General features: G+C 54.8%; 1 protein-coding gene and 1 long non-coding RNA gene across 3 annotated transcripts in view; one reads left to right on the forward strand and one right to left on the reverse strand.

Moving 5' to 3' along the window:
- LOC107516679 overlaps positions 1 to 795 on the reverse strand; it is a 75,359-nt gene extending 74,564 nt beyond the window's left edge. Inside the window, exon 1 of one of the 2 annotated variants that reach the window (XR_001598354.2) lies at positions 686 to 795. This is a non-coding gene — a long non-coding RNA (uncharacterized LOC107516679). Of the gene's footprint in view, positions 1 to 394 lie in introns of both variants that reach the window. The other variant, XR_001598353.2, reaches the window with a different exon arrangement.
- VASH1 (vasohibin 1) lies at positions 749 to 20,808 on the forward strand. Its single transcript, XM_016156634.2, has 7 exons — positions 749 to 2,264; positions 7,942 to 8,030; positions 9,230 to 9,286; positions 10,868 to 10,942; positions 13,638 to 14,019; positions 15,635 to 15,747; positions 16,659 to 20,808. The coding sequence occupies exons 1-7, from the start codon at positions 1,956 to 1,958 to the stop codon at positions 16,729 to 16,731; spliced, it is 1,098 nt and encodes a 365-aa protein (XP_016012120.1). The 5' UTR covers positions 749 to 1,955; the 3' UTR covers positions 16,732 to 20,808.
- The last annotated feature ends 1,789 nt before the right edge of the window (positions 20,809 to 22,597 follow it).

The raw sequence follows: 22,597 nt of genomic DNA on the forward strand, positions 1-22,597 counted from the left end.
CGCTTCCAGGGAGGCAGACTAGCTGCTGACCTTGCGCACCCCGCTGTCACTGATGCAGGTCTTGAAGAGGAACAGAATGACTTTTAACCCTTTCACTTCCAGAAGTAGTGACCCTAACCCCTAGATATCTACCTTTAGGGAACCCACGCGCCGGGATGGCTCTACGAGCACCCAGTGTGAGGACATTGGCTGATAGGTGGGGAAACTGAGGCCCGCAGAGGGAAGTGACCTGCTAGATGTCCCACAGAAAAATAGAAAGTGAACCCGGTCTAGAACCCCGGTCTTCCAGGAGATACTCTCGTTTCTACACCCTGAGGGCCCTTCAAGGTACACCCCTCAAGAAATTCCCAACCGCGGGCCTTCCGAGCCCGGAATCTCCCTGGAGTTTGCGCACCGCTGGCATGTAGTAAACTTCCTCCGCAGCCCTGCAGCCGCTTCGCGCCACTGGTAGAGACCGGTGAGAGCCAAGCGAACGCCCAACCCCATCCTAGAGGTAACCTGGAGCGGAGTGATGGCCGCGGGAGGCGTAGGACCCGGCGGGAGTGCACTGGCCCTTTAAGGGGGGGACGGAGCGCATGCGCGTCGCGGGCCGGAGCCGAGCTGGGTGGGCGGTGGGCAGGCAGGGACCACGGATGGAGGCAGCTGGGGCCTGGGGCGACCGCGACAGCGGCGTCCCGAGCTTTACCTAGTCGCGGAGTCGCGACCTGCGCGTGCACCCCGCGCTCTGCGGGCTGCTCTCCGCGGACTAGCGTAGCTTGCGCGCGCCGAGCCCTTATCACTCTCATCCAGTTCCATCCGCGAGCTGGGGCTGCGCGAGCCTCTGGACTTGCCTTCCCCGCCCCGCAGATCCTTCCTCCACCCCCTTAGCCTGGGCCCCAGGAGCCCGAGCGAACAGCTGCGGAGCATCCTTCGCCCGCCCTGGCCGCGCCACCGCCCCTGCTACAGCCGGTTCCGGACAGCAGCCCTGCAGCGGGAGCCCGTCGCTCAGTGACCGCAGCCTGGCCCCTGCGCGCCTCTCACGGCAACCCCGCTGAGCCCCGGGCCCCGGAGCGGGACCCGCGCCCCGCGATGGCTCGGCTGGCGCAGCGCTGCGCCCGGCGACCGACTTCTGCCCGCTGAGACGCGCCTGGCTGGGGACCGGCTGAGCTTTGGGGCTCCTCGCCGCTCCCGTCCCCGTTCTGGGGGCTCCGCCGCAGCTTCCCGATAGCGAGGGACCAGGGGGCTGAGACAAAGCCCACTTTGTGCTAGGAGTGGCCGCGGGCGTGGAATGTGCAGGTCGGCGCGTGCCCCCTCCCCGCGCCCCGCCAGCTGCGAGTTTTGGCTCCCCAACTCGTCGCGGCGAAGAAATCGCGCCCCCTCGCCGCCTTCCAGTCCGGGGATCCCAGCTGAGAGCTGATGCGGCTGGAAGTAGCCTCGGTCTCCCCCCGGAGCGCGCGCAGGTGTCAGCGTGCGATATTTTGTAAAGGAAGTTGTTCTGTCCAAAACTGGGACCTGGGGAGCCCGATCGGCGTCGGCACCTGTGCCTTGACCCTCTCTGTGGCCACAGGTCTGAGCTGTCTGGCCTCAGTTTCCCTCCGACTTTTCTCTCTGCAAGCCCAGACTGCTGCCTGTCATTGTTCTCGCTGTCAAATGCGGGTGCTTTCTGAAGGCTGCCAAGTTGGGGTGTGTTCTCTTTATGCCGTTTTCCAAACAGAGCAAGACCTCTAAGGCTGACCCGAGACAAGCAACCCCCTTCACCCCTCCCCCCGCCCCCCACACTCATATTGAGGCACTGATTTTTTTTCTTTGAGTAGTATTTTATTGTACCGGAGCCACGCCCTGGTTTCTTAAAGGCGCCTTGCACACTGTTTAGCCATGTGTTATATCTACAGCTGGCGTGTGGGAGGCCTCCTGTGAACCACCTATTTTTTTCCTGCCTCCTGATACATTCTTCAACCCCTATCAAGGATTTGGGGATGCCAGGAGGGAAGAAGGTAGTGGGGGGTGGCAGCGCCAATGCTGCTGCCACCACGGTCGCCGCTGCCGTCCCTTCTGGGGTCAGACGTTTGGAGACCAGCGAAGGAGCCTCAGCCCAGAGAGATGATGAGCCAGAGGAGGAAGGGGAAGAGGACCTACGAGATGGAGGCGTCCCCTTCTTTGTCAACCGGGGTGGTCTGCCTGTGGACGAGGCCACCTGGGAAAGAATGTGGAAACATGTGGCCAAGATCCACCCAGATGGAGAGAAGGTGGCCCAGAGGATCCGTGGGGTCATGGATCTGCCCAAGGTGAGGGTTTGTGTGTTGATTTGGGGGCGGGGGGGATCTAGAGTTTTCATGACTTTGGGCTGGGAGAGCAAAGCCACACTTCCCTTGGTGGGGTAAGGGTCCACTGGCATGGTAAGATTTTAAAAATATAGACGGGCTGTACCTGTCCAGAAGAACTTTCTCTCAGCTTCCATTGAAGTTGTTCTTTGAGGTCCACGTGCCCTGTTTCCAGGAGGCCCTCTTCCATCTTTTTTTAAATGCCCATGTTTTGTGGGCAGGGCAGCAGATTGATGAATACACTAATGTGGCTTGACATCCTATTTGCTAAGGTGGAGAACTGTGGGCAGAGAGATAATGAATGGCTAGGGAAAATCAGAGCTTCATATGTTGAGAAAATGTCATATGTTATCTCACTGAATTCTCTAATAGCCTCATGAAGTAAGCGCAGTTTGTGGCCCCATTTTCCAGATGGGCAAGATGAAAACTCAAGTTGGAACTCAGGGTTCCACTGCCAGTGTTTGGGTTCCAGGTCCATGCTCTGCTGGGCACCAGATCAGGGTAGTTAGAAAGGGCCTGTGAAGAGGGGTAAAGTTAAATAAATTATCTGTGCACAACTGGAACTCCTCCATGTCAGCCACCTTCGGTTATATCACCCGTGAAGGCTGAGGCTATGTCTCATTCATCTTTGTCTTTCCAAGGCCTCGTGTGTGCCCAGTACAGAGCAGGTGCTTATGTGCGTTTGCTCAATGAAAGGATGCTTAAGACTTTCTGTGCTGTACAGTGCTATGTGGAAATACACACCTGACTTTTTTTTTTCTTTAATATTTATGGTTAAATTCTCTAACATTTATGGTTAAATGAACCAAATGCAGAGGCCTGAAATCCCCAAAGAAAAGCTCTTTGGACAGAAGTCAGAGCCCCGTGTTTAGTCCTAACTACTCAGGTGACAAAGAACGGGGCCAAGAAGAGTAGCAGTTAATGTGGTGTAGACAGAGACGAGTGGCCTGTTTTGTTTTTGATATTTTTGATGTTTTATTATTGATACAGCCATCAGAAATTGTCTTCTGGGAAAAGGGAATTCGGAGGTTGAAGGTTGAGCAACTGCCCGATATTTCTAAAAGAAATAAAACGTGGGTTGATTTCGAAGGGCTACACAGCTGCCCTCTGTACTAACTTCGAATAATTTATTTAGCTAATCCACTGTGGTTGGACGTTGTTTCCAATAATTTACTCTTAAAACAAACACTGTGGTAAACACTCTAAAATGTAAATTTGGGGATCTCTCTCTGGTTATTTCCTTGATAAATTCCTGGAAGAGAAAATATTGAGTCAAAGGATATGACCATTGGTCCAGACCGCCTGCCTACCTGTATGAGCTTGAGCAGGCCCCTTCAACCTGTTTGAGCCAAAGTTTTCTCATGTGTCGTGTGGGGTCGATTGTAGTGAAGATTAAGATGAGAAGATATGTGTTAAAACATTTGACAAAGCATCACACCTATAGTGGTTATTGGATGTTCCTTACGTTTTACACGTCTTCGTCAGGAGGGGAAGCTAGATTTCGCCCAGAGCATTTGTGCTGTTGAGGCCAGAGCCACACACTTCTCCCACCACATGAGCAAGTTGGTGTTTAGCGGATGGCTCTCCAGCCATCTTGTTTATGTCTGAGTCAGGCTATGGAAGAGTGTGAATGGTTCCCTGCGGGACTGTCACCACTCCTAGAGACTGAAAAAGAAATAAATATGCTCATTTGTGACTGGTCTGTAATGTCATCTTGTCATCCTCAACCTAAATTTATAGGAAAGACACTGATGTAAGAACAGAGCTATTGTCTGTGGGGGGTGTATGTATGTCATGACCGACTAGAGTATGATAGTATAGAAGGAATTTTGTGGGAGGTTTGGGAAAATTCGAAACTTTCCCTCCTCAAACCACGATAAAAGCGTTGCAGATAGAAAATCCACCAAGTCTGTGTGGGGTTCCTCCTTGACCTTGGCCCACAGTAGAGAGCAGTGCTACAGTCTGGGAGGCGTCAGTGGTTGGATCCCAGAGTACCAGCAGCAGAGCCAACCAACCCCTGGGCTGGCCCCTCCCCGAGTGACACAGAGTCATTTTTTGCAGAGGTCACAGCATAGTGGGCCCAAGGATGTTCTGTTGAGACAGCACAATGTTTTAGAAGACCCCTTGAGCCAAAATTTTTAGGTGGGAGATTTAAAATTTGTAATTGGGATCACATAAAGATAAAGATGTTTGGCATCTTTTCGGAAAATGAGAAGATCTGGGAACAGAGAACGTGTGATCCCACGTGGCAGTGGCAGCTGGAGCTGAGGAGTGGTTCCTCCTCACCCAGTCTCCCCCACGCAGTCCCAGCCTGCCTTCCCCACTTATGTCACCTGTTGGTCTGTGCTGGTGGCTGAGTCTGGGGTCCCTGCAATGTAGTGTGACTAGAAGAGAGAGCTTTGCAGTCAGATCCACCATGTTCAAATTCTGGTTCTCCCACAACGGCTTATGTGAGGAAGGCATGCAGCCTCCTTGTGCCTTAGTTTCCTCAGCTGTAAAATGAGGATCCTAACAATACCCGTTTCCAAGGATATTGGGAGGAATTGGTGAAGTAAAAGCGTGTGAAACAGGTGAGCGTGAAATTCGTACCTGGCAAATGGAACAAGGACGGAGCATGCAGCCACCTCACAGGTGCTTTGAGGAAACATCCTTTAAAAGGATGGCGCCAGTATGTTGAGGGGCAGAGTGTCTGAAAGGATCTCAGATCCTTCATAAGAATCTCACCTTGATGTTCCAATCTGCCACCACCTAAAAACTCAGTGGTCGCTCATTCCAGACCCAGCTGCTAAAGGTCATCTGCCCATGGGTCTGACCACAGAGCTCCTGCAAAATATAGATTTGGAGTTTGGGGTCAGCACATGCTGACCAGCAGCTTTAGCACACGTGAGCAGGAGCTGAGCTCCGCTTTGTGCCTGAGCCTGTTCTAAAGCCTTGACGTGAGCGTCTCATTTACACTGCAAGGTTGGTTCTGTTATGGTGCTTGTTTTACAAGTGAGGCATCTGAGGCCCAGAGACATTAAGGAGCTCGATACCAGCCAGTAGGCAGCAGCGCTGGGATTTAGGTAGTACCGGTCTGGTTCCGGAGCCAGTTCTGTCAGCCTCTGTGCGGTCCTGCCTCCTGCACACACATTCAGCTGTGGGCTGTCCCGCCTCCCCCCAAGCCTTCTAGTGTGCTGGACTGAAACGAACTCCACCAGGGAGATCTTCGAAAAGAACTCAGAACTTTAGGGGTTCCTGGAGCAAGGGTCACCCTTGGCCTTTGTAGGGGAGGAGGAATTGTCCCCGAAGAAGTCTGGGTAGCTGATGTCACTGACCCCTGCTGTACCCCGACTTTTGACAGTAAGGAAGCATTTTCTGGTTCCTGGTTTAGAGGTGGGAGTTGTGGTAAATCCAGTTCTAAATTGATCCTGGTCATTTAGATGTACAGAAATTTGCTTATTTGTGTTTGAGTGAGTGGCCGTATGTATTTATGCATGAACATTCAGAGGGACGTTGCCTACAGAGGTAACCAGGCGCTGGCCAGACAGCTTCTTCCAGCTAAGCTTCAGTGGTGACTTCTGAGGCCCTGCTTCTGAATCCTAGGTCTCTCTTGACTCTTTTAGAGTCGTTTCTCCAAGACCAGCCAGTAGCTGGGTCCTCTACCTGAATGGCCAGGGATGCCTTCATGGATGCCGTCCGGCCCTGGCCCAGGACTGGTTGTGGCGAGCTTAGGCAAAGGACCCTTGGACTGCAGCTCCCTCCTTGTCTGGAGTGCCTCAAGGGTGGGCACACTTACAGTCTGCAGCCAAAGCCCTGGGAAGTCGCTGGACACCTTCACTTAAGAAGTGGAGATGATCTGCCTGCCTCAGGGAGCTTCGACCTGAGGAGATCGGGGGCCATGCTCTTTGAAGGAAATTGCGAAGTATTTCTTCTCCCACCTCCTACCCCACATCCTGACACAGGGGAGGCCAGGCCAGGTCCATCTGGCACAAGGTGGTCAGGCAGAAAGAGGGAACCCCGCCTCTCCATCCCTGGGCTTTTATTTCCATGGCGGCTATAAGTGATGGCACCAGTTTGGACGGCTGTATGATGTGAAAGGGGAAATAGCTTCTTCCAGACAGAGGTGTCAGCCTGGAGGACTGCCCAGACAGAAAGGAGGGGACTAGTCAGATGGGGAGAGGAAGTTGACATAGAGCTCTCACTCCCAGGCCTTCCTTCCTGCGTCTCAGCCCTTTGGAGTGAGTAGGGGTATGTCAGAGACCGTCCTTCCCCCTGGCCATCAGCAGCACCCCAGACAGTAGTGTGCAGTGATTGCTGTGTGTCCCTTCCCTCTGTGTCAGAGCCCCAGCCACAGCAGCCACATTATTTAAAAGCCACTGTGCTCTGTGGGCTTAGTATCTCACTACAGGGAGAGTCTCCCCCACCCCAGCCCTACCCTGAGTTTGCATGGGGCCCCTGCTTTACTCCTTCCCTTCACACACACCCCTAACCACCAGACTGCAGGGTAAGCTTTATGTGGGCAGGGGGCTAGGCAGGGGCCTCAAGGGAAAGGGTGGGATCTCTCCATGAGAAGCCTAAGGCCACCTCACAGCTGGCAGTGCTGTTGGCCAAGGAGGAGCCCAGAAAAATGAGACTTGTCCCTGGTCAGGTGCTTCTGCCCGACAAAGTGTAATCTGTAACCCAGAGGACCCGAGCTGATGCTTCTCTTGGCCTCCTTGGCCTCGCCGACTTGTTGCAGCAAACTGCCAGGATTCGGGCTGACCTGGCCAGAGAGGGGACCTGGGCCTCAGGGACCTACACCTGCACGGTGGAGACCGCCTTGTTCAGGGGACAGCCTTAGAGGTCTGCAGCTTCTGACCTAACCCCTGGCAGCCTGTGGCCTGCCAGTTTCCAGCCGCCAGAAGGTGCCTGCCTGACACCTTCCTGGAGCAGGCACTAGAAGGTCCCTTCTGTTGGAGAGGACTGCCCGGTTACCTGGTTCCCCTTGCTGCTTACAGGTGTGGAGCTGGCAGGGAAGGGAGGTTTGGAAGGGGACCCAGGGCTCCTGTGCCTCTGCGAAATACCTCCAAAGTGACCAGGCTGTGGCAAGTAGAGCCACAGCAGAGCCCACATGTCCCAGAACATGTCCCTTGTCCTGCTACCACTGGCTTACTCCTCAACAGTTCAGGTGAGCGCTGAAGGCCTGGTCAGTGTGCCGTGATAGAGGTGTGGGTAGTACCTGCTGCCGAGCGTGTGCTCACCCCTCTCTGCCCAGCCCAGGCAGGGTCCTGAGAGGATGGCACACCAAGTAAACCAGTGCTTGAACCAAACAAACCCCACACCCAAATGCACTTAATCCCAATATCAGAATTCTCGTTAAGCTTTGAAGTGAATGAATATTTTAAATTCAAAACAGTCCACGAGTCAACCTGTGTTTTTCTAAAATTATTAAAGAAATATAAAATTGGAACATCAATGTAAACTCCAAATTGGGAGTGCTGTCAAAAGTCAGGAGGGAGAGAAGTGGCCTGGAAGGGTCGCCAGGGAGAACAGCTCAGGGGAGGAGGGAAGTGGGGAGGCCCCCTGGGGGTGTGGCGTCTCTGGGGGCTATTCAGCATGTCAGACGGGCTGGAATTCCAGGGTGAGCCTCCCTCCTTGACCAGGGCTCTTTCTTCGTCCCCAGGTCCCCATACCGACTGTGCCTACGTTCCAGCCCTCCACCCCTGTCCCTGAGCGCCTGGAAGCCGTGCAGCGCTACATCAGGGAGCTGCAGTATCCTCCTGGGTCCAGGGTCATGGCCATCTCTGGCTGGCTTGCTAGTCCAAAAGCTGAGTGGGGCTTGTTTGCGGCCTGGGCTGGAGAGGTATCAGCAGAGCACCCTCATTCCACAGCTCCATGGGTGCCGTTCGCATAGCGTCTCCATGCCCCCGGCGTGAGACAAGCCCAGCCGGAGTCTGCCTGGGTTTCAGAGGGCCCTGATGAATGCCTGACCCCCTCTCTGCCACCCACTTCCTCCTCCACCTGATGGGGAAAATGTCTCCCGAGTGGCCTGCTGGTGGGTGGCCAAGTCTAGGTCCACGAGCCCAGGAGAGAGAGAGAGAGAGAGAGAGAGAGAGAGAGAGAGAGAGAGAGAGAGAGAGAGGGGGGAAGCTCCCTTGGGGCAGTTTAAAAACTAGTAGTGTTAAAGGCAGTGTGTATGTGGGATGCAGACAGAGGAGGAAACAGACTTCATACTCCAGGAGGTAACGTCCACATCCTGGAATGTTTCCCTGGTTCTTCACCTGTTTCTTCCCTGGCAGGAGGCCAGTTGCCCAGCATGAAAAGAGCTGGACTTCCTGAGCCCCACATTCAGTGGTGTGCCTGCTCTGGGCCCCTCGACTCCCTGCGCCCAGCCCAGAGCTCTGTGTCCTGTCTTCTCTCCCCCAGCCCTTCTAGCTGCAGGTGAGGCAGAGATGGAAGGACCAGATCCTGAGCAGGAGAAGAGCCAGGCTGGTTACTGGCCTTCCCTTGCCAGTGGGACCTTGCAGCCTGGAAAGGGGAGGAGACAGCTCAGGAACAGTACTCAGCAATTTAGCCACAGACCCCTGATTCCAGCTTTCTCCTCTCAGTTCCTGTTGCTTCTCAGCTGGTTGGAAAACGAAGTGCCAGAGAGAGCGGTCCAGAGCTCAGCCGTTCTCCCGGCCCTGGCCAGCCTGGCCGCCTGCTCCACTGCTCTCTTCCTGGAAGGGAAGGCCAGGGAGAGCAAGGGTAGGAGCCAGAGAGGATGACAGAGAAGGGCCGTGTGGGGAAGAAGCAGCACCCTTCTCTCCCCTGCAGACGATAGGGTCTTAAGCATCCTCCAAAACGCTTCTCAAGAATCACTTTATGCGTCCATACCTAGCCTGCAATCCCCCAGGGCCTGGGGGATGGGTGGGGGGAGTGGGACACGCCTCTTCCAGACGGAGCCAGGAAGCCCTTAACCAGCACCACAGGTACAATCACACAGGGACCCAGTTCTTTGAAATTAAGAAGAGCAGACCCCTCACAGGGTAAGTGTGAGCACGCCCTGCCCTTCTGCACCAAGGAGGCTGATGGTGCCCCCACTGGTCTGGAGCCCCTTAGGGGGAGGCCTTTGGGTGGAAGCTCGTGAGGCAGGCAGGGCCTCTCCCCAGGGGAGCGTGCTAGCAGGGCAAGTGTCCTCACTGCGAGGCCACAGCTTCCCCGCTGCACACCATGGGGCCCTAAGGAGGTCCTAAAGAGGGGACTCTGACCAAGATGAGTAGCCAGGGCTCCCTTGATGAAAAGGGAACCCTAACATCCATGCTGAGCTGGGGGGTGATGGACAGCCCCCCGTCTCACCTCGATGATGACAGAGGGTGGTCCCAAGTGAATGTCTATGTATGAGCCTTTTGTTTTTTTGGTTTTTTTTTTAATGAGAAGTGGGCCTAGCAGGAGAGGGTTCTCCCCATTTCTTTCCCTGCAGCTGCCTGTGGACTCCCCATTGCAGGGAGCTTGTACTAGTGGTCCCACCGGGGAGGGGAGACCCAGCTGCATCTCTCACTTGCTACTCCACCATCTAACGTGTAGACCCCTGGCTGGATTCTCCCCGCAGAAGCCCTGAGGGCAGAGGAAGCAAGGCGTGAATACCGGTCTGGGCGCTCAGCCTGAAGCTGTCCACAGGCCTAAAACCCCATGTTTTAAAAATTAATGTGAATTTTACATCTTACTCCACACATAATCTGTCCATGTTTGCTTTTTTCCGAAAAATGCAGTAAATGCTTTTATTCACTAAATTACTTAATTGCCCCCTTTCCAAGCACCTGGGTGGAATCCAGCCTCCCTCACCCCAGAAACTTTGCTCCTGTCCTGTGGCTGCTGTGTGCTGGGAGCCCAGCTGCAGCCTCAGCGGAATGGAGAAGTCCAGCACCCTCCTGGGCGAAGCCAGTGGCCAGGCTGCATTCCCAGACGTGGAGGCAGCTTTCAGTGAGAAGGGATGAGCCAGGCCTCAGGAATAGGCTGTCTTAAAGTGGCCTGAATTCCAAGTTCAAGGGCAGGCTGGGGAGTCACCAGGCTAACTGCCTGAGATGCCATGTCCAGACCTCAAGCAGCTGGCCAGCTGTGGGGGAGCAGTCGCAATCAATCGTAAGCACATTACAAGCTCTGTACGAGTCATGTTTGGATTGGGGGTGTCTACCATGCTCTGGAAGGGATGAGATCAATGCCAAGGTCCCCAGCATCTTTGGCATGCTTTCCCACCAGCCCCTACACCACTATTTGCAGAAGGCCCCCCAGTACAGTAGCTGTCAAAGAGCTGTGTGTGACTGCATGCCCTCCATTCAATGCTCCTTGCCCCCAGAGGTTTTGCAGGCAGGAGCCTGGGGTGAGATTAGGAAGTGAAAGGGAAAGGAAGGGGCCTCCCATCCTCAGTGGCTGCCTCTTCTCCCACCCTCTCTGGCCCAGGATGGATGTGGGGGAGGGGACCTGAGCTTAGGCAGCTTGGAGTGGGGGTGGGGAGGCGGAGCGGTTGTCTCTTTCTTTCTAGCATTTCTAGTTCACCCACCCTTTCCTGACAGTCCCCTATGGGAAGTGGATGGAGACTATCCTCAAGGTTCTGCCTCTCTTCCCCTCAGGCTGATGGACCTGGCCAAGGAAATGACCAAAGAGGCTCTGCCAATCAAATGCCTGGAAGCTGTGATCCTGGGAATGTATCCTTCCTCAGCCCTGGGAGGCCTGGGAGGGGGCAGGCATACACTCGGCCCTTCTGGGCCCCCGCTTCCTCCTCTGGAAGGAGAAAACTGAGTGGGCTCTCCCAGCTCTCTCTCTCAGTCATGAACTTAGCCCTAAAGTGAAGGGGCTTAAGGGGGGCTCAGTCCCATGTGCCTCAGTTGCCAATTTCCTGGGCTTACTGGGAAGCTCTTTTTTGAGTCTTGTGGACAGAGTGACCCTGTTCTCTGAACCCCAAATTAGGGCACATTGTCTCAGTAAGGCTGTTGTGCCTTTTCCAAGAACTGAACAGTCTGGGAGAAGCAGGTTGAATGCCCAAATGTTGGCATTTCCAGGACATGTTGATTTGTAGAGATGATGGATGGGATCTTTGAAACAGAATTGCCTTTTTAATGAAAGCAAATGGTTTTTCAGTCACTCTCACCCAAAGGGCAGCACTGAGGCCTACAGCTGGGCCATCAGGGTAGCAAGGTGGGCAGACAAACCCTCAGCTAGGGCAGGGTGGGGAGGTAGGTATTTATGGCCAGTTCTCTGTCCTAATTGGTCCATTGCTGAGCCCTGCCAATTTTTGTTGTTTTATTATAGAAAATTTTAAGTTTTTGTAAACGTATAAAAATATAATAAATCCTATATGCCCAGCTCTCGAATTTTACCCGTTCAAGGCCAAACTTGATTCATCTCTGCCCACCCCTCATAGCTCCACCTTTCCCATAGTAACATAGGCTTTTAAATAATTGCATCTACCACCTCTGGTGCAGGCACCTGGCTCAGTGCGTAGAGAAGGCAGGGAGGAGGGTGCCTAACAACAAGGAGTCCACCTGCTACAACAGGTCGGGAGGAGAAGATGGCGGTCAAAGGCAAGGAGCACAGCTTCTCCAAGGAGGACTGTGATCCAAGCGGCCACTGCCCCCTTCCCCTTACACATAGCCGCCTTAAATTCCACCAAGAGACTGCAGGGGGTCTCTAGTCCTCTCCCCGAGAGGTCCCAGGAGCTACCTCTTTTATGGCAATTAGTTTCCCATTTCTAAGAGCCTGACAAGCATTGCCATGTCTAAAAGGTTCTTTGCTGGGATGAGCATGAGGCCAGCCCGAGAACGTCAGGCCACTGCCAGTACCTCCTTCACGACCCCACATTGCTTCATGACCCCACATGGGAGTCACACACCAAAGTGGGGCCCCCACACACATTAAAGGAGGGAGGATGCTCCCCTGTCCCCAGACACCCATAGACGCCGGTCCAGGCAGGATCACTTCATCTCAGAGGCCTTTCAGGGTTTACCTTGTGGCTTGTGAGTGGGATAGCTCCCATCTGGGAGAGGGACCTCCCCAGTGACCCCACAGCACTGCCACAGCTCCCCGGTCACTGTACATTTGGTGGCCACTTGTGCTAAGTTTGTTCCCATGCCTCAGTATCTGCACTCTGAGCTGGTGCCTTGATCATCTCTGTCCTCAGTCACTTAATTGCAAGGAGTCAGGTTCAGTTAGCATTGTAATGACTGAAAGCATAGACTTCAGGGTCCTGAATCCTAGCTCTGCCGTGTACTTACTGTACGACCCCAAGCAAGTTCCCGAACGCCTCTGAGCCTCGGTGGCTTCCTCTGCAAAAGGAGATGATTTTAGCCTGTCTCACAAGGTTGCTGGGACAATTGAATGAGAGGGCGCATGTAGGACACTTGGTGCATTGTCCTTACGTGGTGTTTACTCCAAGCTTGTATCCTGTTTATCCCCTTCTACCTGTTTGCTCAAGAAGAGTTTTATCGAGTAACTATTATGTGCTTGCCTCTGTGCTGGGCGCCAGAGGTACAGCAAGGAACATGACAGACAAGGTCTTTGTTTTTAGAATTTGACATTCTAGCTGGGGAGACAGAAAATAAGCAAGTAAACAAAGAAATATGTAAAATAATTACAGATTGTGTGAGTATGCCATGGAGGAAATAAAGCAGACTTACCTTAGAAAGGGAAGTCGGTGATGATGGCCAAGCCTAAGTCATGAGAAGGAGGCAGCCAAGAGTGGTGGGGGACAAAGGGGAGAGCTAGTGCAGAAGGTCCTCAGGTGGGAAATCCTGGTAGATAGAGAGGTGGAGCAAGTGGGGCGAGCCAGGTCAGAGGTCGGAGGGGGCAGCTGAGGCCATAAACGAGCTTGGTTTTATTTTCAAGGCCATGGGCAGTATATATGTGTATGGGGGGGGGGGGGACGAGGAAATGTATGTATAAGAGAGAAAGAAAATGTGAGAACACGTCTGGGAGATTATAGGGGTGAGGAGGAATGTGCGTATGTGACAGGAAGGAAGAAGGAGAGAGGGAGAAGTGGGGTGGTGGCAGACAGCAGGCCTCTCATCCTTCCTTCAGCCCTGAGGACTCCGGGGAGCCTTGCAGTTTGGGGCGAGGGACTCACTGTTAGCTATCATTTTGTAGCCTTGCTCGACATCATGGCGGCAACCGCTGACACTGAGTCCTGCCTCCTAGAGACTCAGTTTACTGAGCATTCACTGTACTCCAGGCTCAACACTAGACTGCAGGACATGGAAGTGAGCCAGACTCAGTGCCTGCATTCAGGAGCCTCAGTCTAGGAGTCCATTGCACAGCCTCTCCCTGGGGTGGGGCATCCCAGGCTGCCCCTGCCGCTGGCCCAGTGCCTCTCCCTGGATGGTTCCTTAGCTGGGCTGATGTGGCCAGTTACCTCACCAACAGCATGCCCACCCTGGAACGCTTCCCCATCAGCTTCAAGACCTACTTCTCAGGGAACTACTTCCGCCATATTGTGCTGGGGGTGAACTTTGGGGGCCGCTATGGGGCCCTGGGCATGAGCCGGCGGGAGGACCTGATGTACAAGCCGCCGGCCTTCCGCACACTTAGCGAGCTCGTGCTGGACTATGAGGCAGCCTACAGCCGCTGCTGGCACGTGCTGAAGAAGGTGAAGCTGGGCCAGTGCGTGTCCCACGACCCGCACAGTGTGGAGCAGATCGAGTGGAAGCACTCCATTTTGGACGTGGACAGGCTGGGCCGCGAGGACTTCCGCAAGGAGCTGGAGCGGCACGCCCGCGACATGAGGCTCAAGGTCAGTGTGGGCCCCGGCCGGCCCACGTGCATCCAGGCCCCAGGCCGGCCCACGTGCATCCAGGCCCTCTGCCCGGGTGCGGAAATGGAAGGGCTGCTGCTTCCCGGGGGGGACGTTCTTCTGGGGAGTGCCACCGCCCCCTGACCCCGTTCCTCACCGCCCAGCCCCTGAGCCAAGGTGGTGCGAGGATCAGGGGAAATGACAGGTGGGACGTTTCAACACTCATTGCTCGAAGGTCTGTGCAGTTTAGACAGTCCTCAGGTGGGTAGACCAGGGAGCTCTGGAAGGCGGCGGCAGGCTAGCTGCTTTGGGGAGAGGGCAGGCCTTGGACACGTGAAGGCAGAGATGCGACACTCCAGGTGCGGGGACTGTGAGTAAAGATCCACTGGTGGGGAATTGTGACTAGTCTGGAAAGAATGGAAGTAGCCCCCCTTACCCCTGTGTATAGAGCCTCGACCCCTAGCCCTCCCCCGCCCAACCCAATAAAGGAGGACAGGAAGAAGTCAGAAAAAGGAAGTCAGACCATGGGAAGACAACGAGATGGTTGTTCTTTCTCCCTCTTTCCCACCCCCAGTGAGCAGGAGGGGGAGGGAGTGCTGTCCTCTGAGCAGGTAGGCTAAGCTGATGGGAAGTTTGCCCCCAAGCCTTACAGTGGACAGGATCTTGGCCTCTCCCTGGGATCCCCTGGACTGGGGGAGGTGCCTTCCCTGGGGCCTGCCAGGACCCCTCCTGAGTGTTCAGCCCCTTCTTACTGCTTAGTCACTGCTGTGCTGTGACTGCCCCTCCTGGCCACAACCACACCTTGGCACATTCACATCCACTGATGCTCCCCACAGCCCTGCCCTGGGAGGCCCTGCCCTGCCAGCCCCCAGGCCAGGACCTTATGGGGTGGCAGCACCTTCCCCCAGGGCGGAAGTAGGCTGCAGCCAACCTGCCACTTTTCGGCGCTGCTCTCCTCGGCTCCTAGCTGGCCGTCCCCATGCAGCTCTGGTTGACCAGCTCCCCAGCTCCTGCTGCTGGACGATTATTACATCTTCAGGGGAGCAGGTTGGACCCAGAGTTGGAGCCAGGTGACCTAGTCTTTAACACTGCAATTCCCAATCTGGTGCTAAGGTATCCCCATGGTATTTGCCCCTCTCCAGCACCCCCACATAAAAACATGTACCCCATCTTTTCAAAAGTAAGCTGACCATGCTGCGTAAATGATTATTCATTTGCTTTTCTCCTTTTATCTTCATCAGAGACATAGCGACCAGTCTGAGATTCTGATTGGCTTGAGATAACCAGCGTCACCCTTAGGGCTGGCCTAAAGTTCAGACATGGGCTGCTTCCCCAGCTGGCACATCTGCCTGCTGTGAGCCAAAAGCCCTTTTCTTGAGGGCCTCTTACACTACCACAAAAGCTCAGCGGCTTCCCCACGCAGCCATGCTGTTTCAGGGGCCCCCTGGGACTGGGCAGCCCTGCTGTGGAACCCCTGCCCTGGCAGCATTAGTGCCTAGAAACAGGTTTGGGAGATGAGGCAGGGCAGTTGCTTGAGCTTCCTGGGTCGTGCCCGGGGCAGGACAGGCTCTGGGGCGGCCCTGGAGTGAGTCTTTGCTTCTTCTTCCTCACTAAGATTGGCAAAGGGACCGGCCCTCCCTCCCCCACCAAGGACAGAAAGAAGGATGTGTCCTCCCCTCAGCGGGGCCAGTCCAGCCCCCACCGCAGGAACAGCCGCAGTGAAAGGAGGTGAGGGGTGGGGCAAGCCTGGGGTGGGGGGGGGCGGGGCTGGGAAAAGGCTCGCTCTTTTCCTTTCTCCTCGCTCCCTGCTTTTTCTTCTCCCTACTCTTCTCATTTCCACCCTCTTCTTTTGCCCCCACCCGAGGGAGGCGATTTGTGATGGTGGGTTTGTGTATTTATGTGTTGACACCTCCCGGCAGCAATTGAGTCCTATTTCGCCCAGAGAAGACCACACTCACTGGTCCACCGTGTGGGGCCCTGGTGCTGAGCAGGAGGCCCAGACAGAGGGTCTGAAGCAAAGGGAGGGCAGGAGGGGTGGGCCCCTGCCACACAGTGAGTTCTCCCACATTGCCGGGGAAGGTATGAACGTCAGATGGTAGCTGGTAGAAGGCTTTGCACATGACTTTTGCCCCCGCGAGTCTGTGGTTTTTGCCTCTATCTCGAGTGCAGAAATCCCATTAAAATCCCAGGCTGTGCCTCTGAGTTGTCCTACATGTCAGTCCAGCTGTTACTTTCAGTAACATTCTCATACAGGAGCCACCTCCCTGGTGCAGTTCAAGGGCACTAAGCAGGCCCCCAATATCCAGCATCATTCACTCTGATCTAGGAGGCTTTTCATAAGAGAACAGAGTCCCTGCACAGAGGTTTACACATTAGGCTGTCACAGCCAATTGTAGCTGGATTTGCTGACCTCCCCCAAAGGGCAGGAACATCTGAGAGATCGCAGGGAGCACACTCAGGACGGCCCAGGCAGGCCAGGATTCCAGAAACACGCTTCCACAGGGATGCTACTGCTGTGCCTGCGGCGTCTTGCAGAACAGAGGGGGGAAGCCATCAGGGGCGACTACTGCTGACCCCCCCCCCCCCACTCCTCGAGGGACCACTCATCCTTCCCTTCCTCTGCTCTCTCCCCCCTGCAGGCCTTCGGGTGAGAAGAAGCCTTCTGAGCCCAAAGCCATGCCAGACCTCAACGGGTACCAGATCCGGGTATGAGGCGAGGCGGGCAGCAGCACCCCAGCCTCACCCACTTCTGGGGGCCAGGATCTGCCTGCCAGAACCAGCCTGGCTCTCGGGGAAGGAGGGGCCGGTGAGAGGCCAGGGAGAGGGGCAGCAGGAAGAGTGTGTTCCAGCTCAGCTACCCAAGCTATTGCCCCTCCCACTGAACCAAGCTCCCTAACTTTGGGCTGAGAAGCAGTTAGTATTTTATTTGGAGTTTGTAACTTGGCAACTAAAGTTTATGAGATTTTGAAAACTGTTGGATCTGCCAGTGACTGGCAGGCCAGTGCTTAGAAGATATGCCTGCCATGGGGCTGGGTGAGGAGGAGTTGCTGGTTCTGCTGGTGCCCCTGGCCCTGGCATCTCGGATTTGGGTCCATCCTACGTATGAGAAGTCTCCCAGCCCACCAGGCCTGGGGCAGGACGGGAGAGGGGTGGAGGTATTTCTTCACGTCCGCCTGCCCCGGCAGCATCTTGACCCAGGGAAAAGGAAGCGTGGTATGAAGCATCCTGGGAGAGGTCTGTGTGGCCCATGTCAGGAGCTTGACACGGGCTACATCTACTCAAGAGCAGGCCCTCATGGCCCAGGAGAGCTCTCATGCCCTTGCGGCCCCATGGACAAACAGTGGTGTGGACTGATACTACCCACTGGCACGCCCTGTGTGGGGGGCTGTAGGGGAGCCCAGGAGAGGACCACTGGGGGGTGAGTTCCCAGGCCCCTACCTCATCTTGCTTAGCCCAGCTCTGCCTGTTGCTGAAACTGGGGCTTCCTGCAGAGGGACTCGGCTTTGCGAGGGCCCAGACTTTATACTGGGCTTAGCGTGACTGTGGGGGTTGAGCAGAGCTGGCATGTCCAGGAACTGTGGCTGGGGACAGGGTGGGACACTCGTGCCTGGGTCTGTTCCCAGGCAGTCCTCGGGGGTAGGCACTACTCCGCCCCCTTTTCCATCACCTCAGCCCTAGCTGGGGAAACGAAGATCAGACCAGGGAGGTTTGTGTCCCAGGCTCACCTCCCCTCATTTAGTAGCCTGTTTAGGTTTGGGGGGGGGTCCCAGTGACGATCAGGCTGTTGCATGTGGCTCATCAGGGAAGAACATGAGCAGCTGGAGTCTGCGCAGCCTGCCCATCACACATGAGAGACCTGGAGGGCAGGTGACAGGTTGTAGAGAGGTTGGCGGGACTGAAGGAAGGTTCTGGAGGTTCAGGCAACGAGGAGGTGTAAGGAAAGGGTGCACTGTGGCCCCTGAAGAGGGGCAGAGCCCAAGAACTGGGGAGCGTAAGTGAGAAAAGGATGCGGGGGAGAGTTTAGAATCAGGCTGCCTTGGAGAGTAGTGAGTTTCCTGTTGCAGGAGGTAATCAAGCAAAGACTAGATGGCTACTTGTCAGGAAGCTGTTGAGAGGATACAGGTTATGGAAGGGTAGCTGAATGGGAAGCCCATTAAGCTTTTTATTTACTGAGAGGTTAAGATTCAGCCAGGGGCAGCTATCAGTAAGACTGCAGAGGGGCTGGGAGCTTGGGAAAGGGAGGATCAGAACTGGAGTTGTAAACTCAAATGCATTACAGGGCCAGGCAGATGATTAAAAGGAGCACTGCAGGGCTGGGTAGGGACTGTAGCAAACTAAGGGGGCATATACCCCATTAAAGGAGCCACTGCTGCTCAGCTGCTCTCAGAGTATAAGCTCTGCATTGCCAGATTGTCTGATTTTTTCAGAGGCCAGAACTCTGAATTTTTTTTATGTGAAATATCCTGATTTTTAAATGTTGGCAATCAGTTCAGGAAATTCAAAAAAGACAACATGAAGAGAGAATGCCAGTTTGTAATCTCTGAAGTAGAGAGAACTTGTGTTGGGAAGAAGCCAAGCCCACTGATACTCTATGAGGTAGGAACTATGGAAAGTTCTAGGCTTCCCAGAGCAGGCTGGGCCACAACAGGGGCCTCACTGCTGAGGCTCCCAGAGTGGGCAGTGGCCTCATGTCCATCCTCATCCTCCCTGCAGACCAGAGACACACCCGAGACGCCCTGGGCTTGTCCCGTCACCAGAGGGGGCGGGGTGGAGTGGAGTGGAGAGAGTATGTTCTCAGCCTGCCAGGGAGATGGATGGTGCCTGGGAAGCAAGGAAAGGGGGAGGGAGACAAGGTGCCTTTGCTGATGCCCATCGGTGAAAGCACCGGGGTCTGGCAGCTCTTCAAACCAGCAGCTCTTGGCCCAGAGCAAGGCCCAGCAGGGTGACCAGTTGGTCTGTCCCTTGGGTTCCCCCTGGGGAGGTGTTTTACCTGCCCCCTGGGCTACACTCGACCAGACCAATCCAAGGCTCATTGTGACTCCTGACTCACCATCCCATCCCATCCCATCCCAGTTTTCAGGGAGTGGATGGTGGTACCCATGTTCGCACATTCACCTGAGGCAGAGATGGCTCACTTTTGGGAGGCATGAGGCTGAAAGGGAGGGCTTTTGTGGATCTAGATAAGGGTGCCTCATACAGGCCACTCATCATCAGAGATGTGGACCCAGGCGCCCCTGTGGACCACCGGGCTTGAGGGGAAGAGATGTGAAAAGGAGCTGGGAGCTTGGGTCAGGAAAACATGGGGAAGCTGCTCTTGCTGCAGGAGCCTAGAAGTATGCTCCAACACACAGGTTCCTTCCCCAAAACCCTCTGGAGAAAGAAGCAGAATGAAGTCCCAGTCCTCACTACTGTCTGTGAGGGAGGGAGCTGATCACCTCAAGCTGATAATCCCCAAGCGCTCCCCATCCTAGCTGAGACCTTGGGCCTGTGGAGACCACCACAGGCTACAGTGGTGCTTTTTAATTTATTTTTAACTGTTTCTCATATGTAGCAACCCCTCCTCCCCTCCTGGGCGTGTTTACACAGGCTCTGCTCCCTGGGCTGGCCTGGCTGCAGAGTTTCTGGGGAGGCAGAGAGGCAGGGATTTTGGGGCCTTAGTCACCATCCTCAGTATCACCTCATCTCATTTCCTGTGAGGGACAGGGGTCTGGCTCCTCCTCACTCAGGACTACCTTCCACCTCTCAGCCTGGGCTCCTCTGCCCCCTAGGGTGGGGGCTGCTAGCTGAGGAGGGGTCAAGGTGAGGTCAGAGAAAGCTGCTGGATGAAGGTGGGTCAGGATGGGGAGTGGCTGCTTCCCAAAGCCTGATTCCTTGCACTTGGTGCTGGGTCAGAGTGCTGGGAAACTGGGTTTAGAGAGCCTGCCCACCCACCCACCTGCCGGGCCTCTCCTTCCCATGGCCTCAACTCATAGTCACCCTCAACCATCGTGCCAGCCACCCCATCCTTCATGGGCCTGGCCAAGTGGGGAGAGCAGTTTCCACAGCCCCAGGTGCAATGATGAAGCCTAAGGCCAGGGTTCTGAGGAGCAGAGGGCCCAGAGGGGCCGTGTCCGCTTTCTGGCCCTCTCTGTCATCTCATGCCCCACCCCTTCCAGCTGGGACTTGACTTCCTGGCTCTGGAACAGGTCTAATTCTGGCTGGTAGCCTGCCCAGAGGCCTGTGTGCGCCTGGGTCTCCTCCTCCAGCTTAGCTGCAGCAGCATCCCCAGGCCCTCCCTGGCCTCAGAGTGCAGGGTGGTGTGAGCGGGGCCAGCATACTGACTGCATTCTTCGTGTCAGAGCTCCAGTGTTGACGTCCCCACTTCCCTTGTTCCCGGTGAGAATGCTGTGTGAAGGGCAGGGAGGTCCTAGGAGGAGTACGGGGTGGGAGCGGGGAGGTCTGCCCCAGGCCAGGCCTGGCTGCAGTGGTGCTAGCTGTAGGTCCATCTGCACTGACCCCTGTCGCCCCATCTCAGCGCTTCAGAGTCCCCAGTATCCCTCTTTCTTCAAATTCGAGGAAAGAGGAGACTGGGTGTGCTTGGCCCTGGGCCTGGTGATGGCTGACTGCCCCCTCCCTTGAGTCTGTGTTGGACTATGTGTTGTACTAGATTGTGTTCTTTCTCCTCTTCTCATATCAGTATTGCGCCTCCCCTTTCACTTTTACACTTTGTCTCATTCTTGTTCTCACTTTTCCTCTGAAATGAATAAAGCCTCCCCAGCTCTGGTTCTATGGGCTGGGCAGAAACCATGACATGTAAGCCTCGTCTCCTTTCCTCTGGAAGCTGGGGCTGGAGTCTGCCCCAGCCAACACCGTCAACCTCAGCAGCTCCAGGAACAGCCTGACCAGAGGTGAGAGGAGCCCCAAACCAGCCAGCAGGAAACCTCGCAGCCCCTGCAGTCATGATGAAACTTCTGGGCTCCCAGACTGTCCTGCTATAAACCATGCAGCTCTTGGTAATCCTAATCTGGGAGATCTTTTCCTGCTGGCTGTAAATGAACTCACCCTTCTGTCTCACATAGCCAGCTTGGTCCCCAGAGGACAGAGTCTGCTCCCAGGATGCGTTCCAGAGCCGCCCTCCTCCTATCCTAGTCCCTAGCAGTCCATCGGGAACAGAAGAGGAAGGGTAAATGTTCTCCTGGGAGACGAAGTTATTTCAGGAAACCATAGCAACAGGGATCTGAAGTCCCTTCTCATCACAGTTGCCAGTGCAGAATCTGTGGTAGTTAAAGCCACAGTTTTGGAAAACATGTCTGGTTTCATCCATCACCCCTCGCTCTGCATCATTCCTCCAGCCCTGGACCTCTTCCCACACTTTAAAACAAGCCCAAACAGTTGCAAGTAACTTGCACAGAAATATCTTTTAGACCCCATAGCATTTTTCACCCTTAACCTTTCCTCCCCACTCCCCTGCTCTTTCATTCAGCTTGAGAGCAAAATCTAGATTTAAAAGAAGAGATAGGATATTGCCTAGTTCTTATCCCAGCGAATCCCCACAAAGCCCTAACTAGAAGTGCAGTTTAGCACAGCAAGACCCCCATTTTCAGTACCGTGGTGGCGAGGTGTGGCAGCTCGGGTGAAGAGAGGTGGTCCATCGGAATCCAGGAGTGTCTAGGACTGCACACCATTAAATAGAGGCAGTTTTGTTATGTATAGGCTCATTTAAATGCAGTTTATCACCAAAAAAAGGCCTTTCAGTAAAGGTAACCAGAATTTGGGACTAACTTGGATTATATACTTTTACGCAAAGGCAGTGTTGTAATTTACACAGTCAAGTCCAGCTAAAATATCCAATAAAGGGTCTTGTGGGTGGGCTTCAGTGAGGCGGACAGTGGGCCCCTGGGTTGCTCTCTTGTGCAAATGAGGGCTGGGAAAGAGCTGGGCGTGAGTCTGTCATCAGTCAAGCAGGCCCACCGTAGTAATGCCTGACCACTTATAATCGGTATGAGGTAAATATCATGGACTCCAGGAGGATCGGAACCCGACTTACTGGGGGTTACCTGATTTCCTGCCGCCTCTTTTCTTCAGGCTCACAGCATGTGCCTGCCTAATTTAGGCACATGATTGATTTAGGTTAAACCTTTGGATGAAGGTAGCACTTCTCAGAGCCCTGAACATGAAGAGGTTGAAGCTCTGCCACCCCATCTGCCAGGATCTGACATCGTGCCCCCATGTAGAAGGCAGTGGTGACAGAAGTGGTCATACCAAAGACTGGCCCAGATGCAGGCTGCCTGGTAATCCTTAGCATTTGCCAAGGGGGTAAGAGGACCAGCTGCTGAGGCCTGGCAGGTGGTAGAGATGGGCCACTTCAGGTCGGCTGGAGGGGCAGTCCTCTGAGGGCAGCCCACTTGGCAATGTGTCCTCCCTTGAACCTGCAGCCAGAAAGGATGTGGATGTGGGAAAAACAATACCCCCAAGAATTTAAGTGTAGACACCACTCCTCTTCACAGCTGCGTGAAGCCTCGGGCCTTAATTAGGAGCACAAGAACTGACTAGGGAGACTTCCAGAAGGTCGAGTTCCCTTCAAAACACATTAAGTTCA

This window comes from Rousettus aegyptiacus, unplaced genomic scaffold, assembly GCF_014176215.1.
Source record: "Rousettus aegyptiacus isolate mRouAeg1 unplaced genomic scaffold, mRouAeg1.p scaffold_m13_p_3, whole genome shotgun sequence".
NCBI lineage: Eukaryota > Metazoa > Chordata > Mammalia > Chiroptera > Pteropodidae > Rousettus > Rousettus aegyptiacus.